Source organism: Saccopteryx bilineata, chromosome 7 (genome assembly GCF_036850765.1).
Source record: "Saccopteryx bilineata isolate mSacBil1 chromosome 7, mSacBil1_pri_phased_curated, whole genome shotgun sequence".
Taxonomy (NCBI): domain Eukaryota; kingdom Metazoa; phylum Chordata; class Mammalia; order Chiroptera; family Emballonuridae; genus Saccopteryx; species Saccopteryx bilineata.
Window position 1 is genome coordinate 13,797,567 of NC_089496.1, and position 12,381 is coordinate 13,809,947.

The following is a 12,381-nucleotide window of genomic DNA, read 5'->3' on the forward strand; positions in this document are numbered from 1 at the left end:
AAATCGTTAATTAAAAAAATAATAACATTAAAAATATAAAACATTCTCATGTATTACAATCCATTCATTTCCTACCGCTCATGTTCATGGTTGTGGGTGGCTGGAGCCAATCACAACTGTCCTCCGGGACAACACCAAATTTTTATTGGATAATGCGTAAAGTACACGGGTCGTTGTATGGCTCTCATGGAATTACATTTTAAAATATGTGGCATTCATGGCTCTCTCAGCCAAAAGCATTCCCGACCCCTGCATCAGAGAATTCCAGAAACATCAATGTATGTAGTTCCTCTGTAGCCAGATTAGGTGGAATTTCCCTGATATTGTTACAGTGAGTAGTGCTTCATTCTGAAAAGGATGTTTTACTAGGATTTTCTTTATGGTGTTTAAAATCTTGAAGTATATATTTTGAAAACTTACAAATCTACTAATCCTAGACGTGGGCTAGAAAAATGACTTAATATTGCTGAGGTTCTACCTTCAAGCTCATTTGCACTCGGTACACCAGATGATCAAGAAAGAGTAAGTAGGTACAGTTCATTAATTGAGGAAAAAATGCCATCATCACAACGTTAAAGACTTCTATAGCTAGCTAGACTATGCTGTCATTTAAGGAGACAGACTTGTTAGGAAATTTCTTTTTTACTGGTTTTCTATTCTTGGCCCATTCCCTCCCCCGTGAGCCTATTTATGCTTTTGTCTTTTTTCCATGATATTTTTGTCTTTTTTCTGTTGCAAAAATGAACTTATAAAAATACAAACATTGCTTTACTTCCATCAGTTATTGTCCAAACACAACCTTTCAGATATGCCTTATAAATTCATCCCCTCTGATTTAAAAGTACACATATTATTTACTAGAAAACAATATAAATAAAATTTAATGACATACACAGCATATATTTATATAATATAGGGCCATGCACTAAAAGACAACTCAGGGTCCTCCACATGTTAATGACTACATAAATCAGAGGCTACACTTTTTAAATTTAAAAATGTAGATAAAATTTAGATAAAATGAGTTTTGCCTTTTAATATAATCAATATAAATAGTTTTCACTATAATTGATATAACTCTATTGTGTTTTGGGATTGTTGGGGTTTTTTTTGTACATTATTGATTCCTATAAATTTAAAGGCAAAGGTCCTGTCTATTAAACACCCTTTGGTGCTGCCTGGCACAGGGCCATGCACTTCATTCAGATTGATGGTAATAATTGAGTGCTTTCTGTGCTCTTACAAAGCAGTAATTTAAGCAACCTTTAAAAATAACAATACATAGAAATTAAAAATTATATCTAGAATTCAAGTATGGCAACCTGAATATAATTCACTGTAATTTTTCTTACCCCATTCTATAAATAGGTAATAAATATAAAATGCTAAAAATAATTATTCTGCAACATTCAGCGCTAGCTCCCTGATAGGATGCAGTAATAGTTTTGATTGTACACCACGAGTTAGACACTATGTAGAATCTAAAGAAGCCTATAACAAGCCATCAAGCGTGAAACTAGCAGTGACGTTAATGAAGAAGAGCTGTCATCTAAATGTGTGGAGTGCCTAAGACAGCAGTTTCATGTGTTATTACATTTACTCCTCACAACCTTGCAAGAAGTGCCATTATTATCCTCAAAAGTGAGGACACTGAGGTGTAGAGAAATTAAGTTGCCCTTCTGAAGTCACAGTCCCCAAGCAGCTCCCAAGCCATAGACCACTGTGCAATGTTACTCTTCCTTCAAAACTCCGGTACATCTATTAACCAAGAACTTGAGCCCTCCTCTTGGGCTCTGTTAAGGCACACTGTACCCACGATGCCACACAGGGACCCTGAAGACAGATTCCCCTAGCTCAGGAGTTGTGCCTCTCCCAGCTGACAGATGATGAGTCAGACGGTATGTGTAGGGGACCTAATATGTGCCAATTTGACCACAATTTGACCACAGAGACCTCAAAGATCACTATTTTTGCCGTAAACATCTGAGAGTAAGAAAAAGAAATAATAGCTTTATTCACTGGGAGACAGGCACTTTGCCAACAAAACTTTGTCTTTCAAAGGGAATGTGAGATTAGTTGAAAGGCATGCTTATGCCACATTAAGGTAAATGGACTTGCCAAAAATACATGAAAGTAGGAGTTTTGAAATTACTTTTTGCTTCACATTTACCATTTTTAAGGATTTATTTTAGCTCTGAGATTAGGGCTGGGGCGAATTATGTCCATAAATTGCTCCCAGTGGCGTCTGACGTTAATTCCATCCCTGGCTTGAAAAATAATGAAGACTTTTTAAATTTGCAGTAAACAGACCCAGTTCTGTCTCTTACCTACTACTAGCATGCCTTCAGAGTAGTTCTGACATTGGTGACAACCAAGATGGCCTAGTAAATGGGAAATTACACTGAGAAAACTTCCCAATTTCCTCCTCAAAATCAGCAAGACATCACCAGACCAGGCGGTAGCACAGTGGATAAAGTGTCTGCTAGGACACTGAGGACTCAGGTTTGAAACCCTGAGATCACTGACTTGAGCATGGGATATAGACAGGACCCCATGGTCTCTGGCTTGAGCCCAAAGGTCACTGACTTAAAGCCCAAGGCCTCTGGCTTGAGCAAGGGGTCACTGGCTCAGCTGGATCCCTGGGTCAAGGCACATATGAGAAAGCAGTGAATGAACAACTAAAGTGCTGCAACTATAAATTGATGCTTCTTATCTCTCTCCCTTCCTGCCTCTCTCTTTCTCTCTTGCTAAAAAATTTTTTAAAAATTTAAAAAAAAATTTTAAATTAAAAATATTTTAAAAATAAGCAAGGCATAGTCAGGGAAGAGACAAATCTTGTCAGGGGTGATGATCAAGTAAACATGGTATTTGTTGAGGGTTTACCAATAATTTCAGGTAGCAGCAAATAACCATGTGGTGCCTTGGTCTACAAATGGAGCATGGACTAAATTTGACTTCAGACCTGAGGAAATTTATATTTACTAGTATGTAACCTTTATTAAAACAAATGTACTTTACATCAATAGTTTCAATTCTCATTCAAGTTTAAAGTAAAAGAACTAAAAAACTGTCTTTACTCATCAACACAATAAAATTTCTCCATGTTTTTCTAAGCCACACTAGTAAAGGCCTTGGTTTGCAATTTCTGGTGTTACTCATGGGTCCTATTTTTATCCAGGGCTGCTGCTAACAATGCCAAAGTGGGTTCGGCAATTCCTGTCCCTCTTCCAGCACCCACAGGTCTGCTGCATTGCTTAAGCAGGGGCTCAGGGTGTTCTCGTAAACATTTTCTCTAACCCACTTATTTGTGGTTAACCCACTTGAGCTCGTCCTGCAGTGATCACATAGCCATCCCAGCAGATGTGGGTTCAGCAAGCAAGTCCTGATAAAAGGCTGCTTTCCAGAACCTAAGAGAGGCTGACTCTGGTGACAAGGAAGATCCACAGCTTTGAACAGCTTAATAGTGCCTTGGTGAGGACACAGTGAGATGGAAAGTGATGGAAGTATTCTGCCATCAGGACGATGGGAAGTCATCTGGGAAAAAGATATGGTCTGACTTAGGTTTTAACAGGATCATGTGGGGTTAGGACAGCACTGGGATAACCCAGACAAGAGATGACAGTGGCTTGGACCAATGTGGTAGCAGTGTAAGAAGTGAGAGGAGGTGGGATTCTGGATTTTAAAATAAGCTCTATTCAAGCTCTTTTCAAAGCCTTGTAAGAAGATGCCACAGCCATTCTCAATAGCTGTTCCAGATGCCGAATGCCAAGAAATTATTTCTACTGTCTGTTCTCAGTTGTCTCTGTGATTTTCAGTTATTAACAGGATCTCCACCTCCTTGCTTCCATGTAGCACCAAGACGGAGTCTAGGTCTCCAGTTAGGGTCCCGCTGTTCCTAAAGGGAGGATCACCTCACTGCTGCAACATATAATACATTCCATTCTGAAAGTCTTTTCCCTTTCAGTATGTTGCTAGATACAACTCTAGGTCAAATAGAATAATTTCTCATCAGAAGACAGATATAAGAACACTCCAAACTTTCAAAGCTCTCTTATTAGAAGAGACCTCAATATTCCTGAATCATTAAATTAACAAACATTTAATAAACTCCTATTATTTACTATGGGTTAGTTATCTAATGCCACCTAGCTACCCCAAAACTTAATGGCTTGAAACAACACACAGTTTGTGTGGGTCAGGAAGCCAGACATGGTTTAAACAGGTCCTCTGCTTTGGGATTTCTCACTCCCAAGGCTACAATCAAGGTGGTGACCCAGGCTCAGGGCTGTGTCTCATCAGAAGGCTGAACTGGAAAAGGATTCCTTTCCAAGCTCATATGGCTGTTGGACTGAGGGCCCAAGTTCTTTGCCAGCTATTGGCCAGAGGCCATCTTTAATTCCTTGCTGTGGGAGCCTCTCCACCATAGAGCCAGCCAAAGAGAGTCTGCTAGCAAAACAAAAGGCACAGTTCCTGGTAACCTAATTATGGAAGGGACATCCCATCATATTTGCTGCATTCTGTTGTTAGAAACGATTCACTAGGTTCAGCCCACACTCAGGGTTTGCACAAGGGCATGAATATTGGTGGGGGGATCACTAGGTGCCATTTTAACAGGTGTCTGCTAGATACCACTTATTTATTTATTTATGATATATTAGGCATTGTTCTAAGCCTCCCTTGTGAAGCTTCCATGGAGGGGAGGGGGTTAAGTGGGGGAGGAATCAGTAAAATGTACACTGTGCCTATTGTTAATAACAACCATTGAGAAAAGGCAGGGAACGGTGGTATTATTATTATTTTTATTACCCATTTGAAAGCAGGGAGATGTTATTCTAAATTCAGAGCCAGAACGGTCTCATGGCCATCCCAGTATATCGCCTCCACCCCAGGTGCTTTCCTATCCCCATTTTACCCTACATGCCAACCCTGAGGCTTCTGAGCAGGTGGGACAGCAGAAACGAAGCAAAAAGGTACCATGAGCAGGCAGCAGAGCATGGTGAGCATGCTGGTTAGAAGCACAGATTCTGGGGCGAGCGTGATTATATTTATTCCTAGGAGGGCGCCTGTGGGCAAGCTGTGCCTCAGTTTCTCCTGTAAAGTGAGGATAATAATGTACTTATCTCATAGGGGTCTTGTCATTTAATACTTGGTAGGGCACTTAGAACAGTTCCTGCTCATCGATACTAAGAAACTAAGACCCCATCAAGAAGAGAAAGCAAATTTAACAGAAAAAAAGGATACTAAAGAAGAAACCAGAAATGCTGAGGTTGCCGGTTCAAAACCCTGGGCTTGCCTGGTCAAGGCACATATGGGAGTTGATGCTTCCAGCTCCTCCCCCTTCTCTCTCTCTGTCTCTCCTCTCTCTGTCTCTCCCTCTCCTCTCTAAAATGAATAAATAAAAAATAAAAAAATAAAAAAGAAGAAACCAGCAATATCATCCCATTAGAGACCATGGATTCTGAGCTGTTAAACGTGGGGAAAAAATAAGCCTGAGTCTTTTCAAACATAAATGTACTATGGATTAAGAAATCATAAATAATAGATGGGTTTTTCTTTAATAGTTGGGAGAATTTATCAAGAATTCAATTATTCCGTACTAAAAGTGCATTATGGATAAATGGATACCACCTTTCATAAATATATTTTATTGCACCCAGTTCAAAGCATTTTTTTGGTGACAGAGATAGAGAGAGACAGATAGGGACAGACAGACAGGAAAGGAGATGAGAAGCATCAATTCTTTGTTGTGACACCTTAGTTGTTCATTGACTGCTTTCTCATATGTGCCTTGACCGGGGGCTACAGCAGACCGAGTAACCCCTTGCTTAAGCCAGCGACCTTGGGTCCAAGCTGGTGAGCCTTGCTCAAACCAGATGAGCCCACGCTCAAGCCGGCGACCTCGGGGTTTTGAACCTGGGTACTTCACAGCCCAGTCCAATGCTCTATCCACTGTGCCACCTCCTGGTCAAAGTCAAAGCATATTTTCAAGTGAGAGGAGGGAAGCTAGTGAGACAGACTCCCACATGTGCCCCAACTGGGATCCACCAGGCAACCCTCATCTGGGGCTGAAGCTCAAACCAACCAAGCTATTCTCAGCGCCTGGGCTGACACTTGGACAATCAAGCCACTGGCTGCAAGAGAAAAAGAGGGAGAGAAGGGGGAAGAGAAGGAGATGGTCACTTCTTATGTGTGCCCTGACCGGGGGTCGAACCAGTGATGTCCACATGCCTGGCTGATGCTCTATCCACTGGGCAAGCTGGCCCAGGCCAAAAGCATTTCTACTTATTCAAAAAGCTGGTGGCGGCCCTGGCCGGTTGGTTCAGCGGTAGAGCGTCGGCCTGGCGTGCAGGGGAACCGGGTTTGACTCCCGGCCAGGGCACATAGGAGAAGCGCCCATTTGCTTCTTCACCCCCACCCCCTCCTTCCTCTCTGTCTCTCTCTTCCCCTCCCGCAGCCAAGGCTCCATTGGAGCAAAGATGGTCTGGGCTCTGGGGATGGCTCCTTGGCCGCTGCCCCAGGCGCTAGAGTGGCTCTGGTCACAGCGGAGCGATGCCCCGGAGGGGCAGAGCATCGCCCCCTGGTGGGCAGAGCGATGCCCCTGGTGGGCGTGCCGGGTGGATCCGGGTGGGGCGCATGCGGGAGTCTGTCTGACTGTCTCTCCCCATTTCCAGCTTCAGAAAAATACAAAAAAAAAAAAAAGAATCTTAAAAAAGCTGGTGGCTATTTCTTAGGTGTCAAAGAATCCAGACATTTTACGTTTTTCTTCCAGTTTCCTTTTGTGAGAACAGTTTGTGTCTCTTTGCAGGCTTCACTTGCCTTGCTTATAATGGAATAAAATCTCTTCAGAATATTTTGCTAAAGATTAAGAGAAAAGGCAAGTATTATCCTAAAACATAAAATAAACATAATTCATATTTTTTAGAGCATGGTTTAAAGACAAACATAAATAGTAGGGAATAGATTAGGTGAGTCTTGATTTTCTATAAACTTGTGAAAAATCACTGGACTTCTGTTCCTGAGGCGTTTCCCGTGGTAGAAGCAGCAGCAGTGCTGTGGTTTCCATCGCTGTCCCTGAGAGGCCAGTGGCTGCTGCCCCCTGGGAGGAGCAGCACGTGATGGAGTGTGACTATGTCACAGAGATTCAGGAAACAAGTGCACGATGAGGAGCAGAAACAGCAGGGCAGGACGCCTCTTTCCTTCATTTTAGCATCGAAGGAAAGGAGTAATAAGATAATAGTTTGAGGGTCACTGAGGTCAAGAATTTTTTGTTTGTTTGTTTTAGGGTAGAGAGACCTGAGCTTATTTGTTGGCCTGCGGAAAGGGATAAAATAAAGATGCATCAAAGAGGCAATAATTAGCCTGACCTGGCGGTGGTGCAGTGAATAGAGTATCAAACTGGGATGCAGAGGACCCAGGTTTGAAACCCCAAGGTCACCAGCTTGAGCACGGGCTCATCCGGCTTGAGTATAGGGTTGCTGACTTGAGCATGGGATCATAAACATGACCCCCAGTCGCTGGCTTGAACCCAAAGGTCACTGGCTTGAAGCCCAAGGTTACTGGCTTGAGCAAGGGGTCACTCAGTCTGCTGTAGCCCCCCAGTCAAGGCACATATGAGAAAGCAATCAATGAACAATTAAGGAGCTACAACAAAGAATTGATGCTTCTCATCTCTCTTCCTTCCTATCTGTCTGTCCCTCTCTCTGTCTCTTTCTGTCACAAAAAAAAAAAAAAAAAAAAAAAAAAAGGAGGCAATAATTAATCATGAAAATTTTAGAGAGTAGGAAGGGAATGGGATGGGACACAAACAGAAGGTTTGATTTGTTTCATTTCATTTCAACTTTCTTTTTTAAAGCTTCCTAGGCGATTCTAGTGGACAGGCAGGAGTGAAGCCACTGCCCCACCTGATGACTCAGCCAACTGAGCTGTGTTGCCAGCTGTTCTTGATTTCTCACAGCTGCCTCGAGGAAGTGTCTCCCCACAGCCAGGAGTTGCTCCTCTCAGCGCTGTGGTCATGTGTTTGGTTTGCCGGGCTCAGGTGGAATTTAGCACCTGCGAAGGCTTGTTCATGCTAGTGTTCTTTGGCTTCAGGTAGCCCTTTGCCCTGTAGGAGCAGATGCTTCTATCACACAGGTGTAAGTGATAAAAGCAAATGAATGCAAGCGGGAGCTTAATAACCTGAATATTGTTCATTTTTCCAGAGTTGAAGAAAGTTCCAAACAACATCCCTCCAGATATTGTTAAACTTGACTTGTCATACAATAAAATCAATCAACTTCAACCCAAGCAGTTTGAAGATGTTCATGAGCTAAAGAAATTAAACCTTAGCAGCAACGGCATTGAATTCATCGACCCTGGTATGTGCACTGCGTAGCCTGTGATCTGGCGGCAGGTGTTCTCTGGTTTGCCCTCAGTGGCAACATTTATTCGTAAACACAAACTTAGTTTGAAAACAACACTAAGTAATAAAAAGTTTGAATTTAAATAAAATGTGAATAATTTAGAACTTGTTTAATTAGAACTTGTTTAGCTTTCAGAAATATTCACCAAAATTTTGCTTTATGAAATATGTAATATAATATATTACTAAGCAACAGTTACTTAATTGGTCCAAGTAACAGTGTTTTGTGGAATATAGTAAAAAAGTAAAACCATATGGCTAGTGGTCAATAAAACACTCATCATGTAATGACTTTTTAAGGGAAATTCAGATTTGGCATTTTCTTTGTTATTCATTAAGTTCCAACTTGCATGTTTAAAGTAGGACTTTAACAACTTGTTTAAAGTACATTTGAAACAATCTGCTAAGCACAAAGCTCATAAATTAACATAAAATGTGCTCAAACCAAAGTCAGTCATATTTTATCTAATCCTAGATCAGGATCAGTTCTCTTTTCCATCCTTCAAATCTCCTCTATTTTTTAAGCAACATCTCTGGCAAAAACTAGAGTGGTAAGTTACACACTGGGTTTAGAAAGCAGTGGGAATTATTGTGATATTAATAAGATTTGTAACATACATATGCACCTTCACAGTGCTACTTTAATTTGAAAAGTCTGGTCTTTAAAAAATGATTATTAATACTATTAATGCAATGTTAATGTCATAAACATTTCAAATACAATTGTTTCTTCTGCTTTTCTGAATGGTAACTTAATACCATTAATAGGACATTAAGATTTTAACATTGCAGAACTGAAAATTGAAGATGAATGTTCTAGAATTACACAGGCATGTTTTAGTATTATATTTTAGTATTAATAACATTATTTTAAAGTATTAAATCATAATTTAAAAAATTTCCCAAGGGGCCTGACCAGGCATTGGCACAATGGATAGAGCGTCAGACTGGGATGTGGAGGACCCAGGTTCGAGACCCCAAGGTCGCCAGCTTGAGCGTGAGCTCACCAGCTTGAGCCCAAGGTTGCTGGCTTGAGCAAGGGGTCACTCGGTCTGCTGTAGCCCCCCCTCCAGTAAAGGCACATATGAGAAATCAATCAATGAACAACTAAGGAGCCGCAATTAAGAATTAATGTTTCTCATCTCTCTCTCTCTGTTCCTATCTGTCCCTCTCTCTGACTCTCTCTGTCTCTGCCACAAAAAAAAAAAAAAAAAAAAATCCCAAGGGAACAGCCATATGCTACTACTCTTATACCTTAGACCAGGGGTCTCAAACTCAACTCAGCATGTGGGCCGCAGAGCAAGATCACAGCCGTTCGGCGGGCCGCACTAGGTCTACAAAAGGCAACTGTTACGCAACACTTTTCTCACTGCAGTTGAAAACAAAAAAAAATCAGTACAACAAGCACAATCGTACATGCAGTTTACTCAGTGTCACAAAAAGACCAGAATCTGTAGTTCGCATCACAACTGCTGTTAACTAAGCTAATATCTAGCTAGGATGCTAGAGAAATGAAAAATACAAGTAGGCCCCTAGGCATACTTAATTTTATCCAAAATATTTTGAACTTTGTGGATTAGTCTGCGGGCCACACAAAATTGTTCGGCGGGCCGCGAGTTTGAGACCCCTGCCTTAGACTGTACAGATAGTGTTAAATTGGGACTATCTTTAAAATGTGAAGTCAAAAGCAACTTTCATTTCACAGTGAATAAGAATACTAAAGAGACACCCTTTCCTTAAATGAAGCAATCGTCATTCCTGTGTGTAGGTCAGCCAGACCACAGGGTGAGGAGCTGGGAAGGGAGGGCCCTCCTTTGCTCCGTGAGAACCAGAGACCCTCAGGACAAGCATGCCTGTCTCAGGTCGCTGGGCAGCTGTCTAATTTCCTTCTGCCCTTAGCTAAGCAACTATCAAAAGTATCAATGCAAACAAGTTTTAGCACTATCTCTAAAAGAGACTAAAATGTGAGTGGCCCAAGTTAAATTTATTAAAGTAGTGAATAAAGAGTGCAAATAATGTTTTAAATATAGTAAAACTACAGTATGTAAAGAATGCTAGAAGATAATAAGAGAAGACACTGCAGAGAGATAGAAAATAGTGCAAAATGGGTTGGCTTTACTTCTAGTGAGATGTCCCCTTGTCAGTGATGAAATTCCCTTAATTGCAGGGATTCCTTTGCCCTCTCGGGCCCTGCTGGCCTCTGCGTGCTGTCCGCCCCGTGTGTTTTCCTTGCTGCCACACACTGGTGACTGTTAGCGGCAGTAGTCTTCTTTTGCTCGTCTGTCCAACTCATCCTGGGAAAGTATTTTCTACATTAACAAATGTGTGCTGAACACCTACCAAATGCTGACCACTTTTCTTGGTCTATCTTCCTGGAACAAAAATGCATCTCAGCACTTAAGTAAAAATGATCAGAAGTTTTAAAATAAAAGGCCTTCTCTATATATTTTGGGGCCTCGGAGATGAAGCAGTGCTGGGTAGGCTGACTTAACAACTTGTGCTGGTAGGTCCACAAGTGCAGAAGGTCTGCCGCTCTTTAAAAGGTGTAAATAACAATCTCAGAAAATTCCAGAAATTATTGCAAAACAGGGAAAGAAGACACCCTAGTAGGGGTTTTACCCCTTTAAGAAACAAATGAGGCCCTGGCCAGTTGGCTCAGTGGTAGAGTGTCGGCCTGGCATATGGAAGTCCCAGGTTCGATTCCCGGCCAGGGCACACAGGAGAAGCACCCATCTGCTTCTCCACCCTTCTCCATCTCCTTCCTCTCTACTTCTCTCTTCCCCTCCCGCAGCCAAGGCTCCATCCATTGGAACAGAGTTGGCCCAGACACTGAGGATGGTTCTATGGCCTCCACCTCAGGTGCTGGGATGACTCCTGCAGAAATGGAGCAGCACCCCAGAGGGGCAGAGCATCGCCCCCTGGTGGGCATGCCAGGTGGATCCCAGTTGGGCATATGCAGGAGTCTGTCTGACTGCCTTCCTGCTTCTAACTTCGGGAAAATACAAAAAAAAAAAAAAAAAAAAAGAAAGAAAGAAACAAATGAAAACTAGCTTTCAAAGCGCCTGAATACACAGGGTTTAAGTAACAACTATAGTGCTCGGATTGTTTATACATGCTTCCAATCTGAAGGGCTGACTTGTTTTAAGAAAAGTAAATTGTTGAGATTATTGACCCACAAATGTTAGCAAATAGGAAAAAATGCAATATCTTCAGAAATATCATTACTACAAGAGCTAACCTTCTGCTCCTCTCCACCGCCTGCTCTCCTCCACCCCACATCCCCAATTATTTGCTTTGCACCAAAATATAATTTGTTTCAGGGGGAATTATGGGTTTTGTCTGAGAACAAATTATTTGAAAATGCATGGTGGTATTGGTTTGAGAACATGTTTCCCAAATTCAAACTAAGGACACTTTGTGCTCTGATAAGAGTATTTTAAAACAACAATGAGAAAATGTTTAAAACAGAAACAAAATATTTGAAATTAGTATTGACCCAGAAATTCTAGGGCATCTGATCAGTCCATATCAACTAAAATAGAGATAATCTAGGTTTAGATTTCTTTACTCCTTAAAAAAAAAGCTTTTTGTTGTCTTATTTTGTGTTATGTTTGCTATTTTAATTATCCACACCCCAGCAGAATTAAATTCATATGGATTCAAAGCTGGTAGCTACCATGGAACACCAGAACACAACCAGATGTTTTCAAAATATTGATAAGATTGTTTTGTTTCTGGGCTCTACAGGAATAGAATTCCTTTCCCTTATACTGGGACAAGGCTGTTCTAGACATTTTTTGGAGTTTATTGATATCCCAGAAGGCTGTCAAATCCTCACCAGACATGTTTTCTTTTTTTTTTTTTTTTTCATTTTTCTGAAGCTGGAAACAGGGAGAGACAGTCTGACAGACTCCCGCATGCGCCCGACCGGGATCCACCCAGCACGCCCACCAGGGGCGACGCTCTGCCCACCAGGGGGTGAT

The 12,381-nt window shown here is 41.6% G+C and overlaps 2 protein-coding genes across 2 annotated transcripts in view; one reads left to right on the forward strand and one right to left on the reverse strand.

Annotated features, from left to right (window-relative positions):
• The window catches only part of FBXL13 (F-box and leucine rich repeat protein 13), a 327,926-nt gene that overhangs the window by 167,763 nt on the left and 147,782 nt on the right, over nt 1-12,381 (reverse strand). The gene's annotated exons all lie outside the window — the stretch shown is intronic.
• The window catches only part of LRRC17 (leucine rich repeat containing 17), a 40,548-nt gene that overhangs the window by 26,127 nt on the left and 2,040 nt on the right, over nt 1-12,381 (forward strand). Inside the window, exon 3 of the mRNA XM_066240039.1 lies at nt 8,199-8,354. Within this exon, the coding sequence (XP_066096136.1) occupies nt 8,199-8,354 (156 nt within the window). The remainder of the gene's footprint in view (nt 1-8,198; nt 8,355-12,381) is intronic.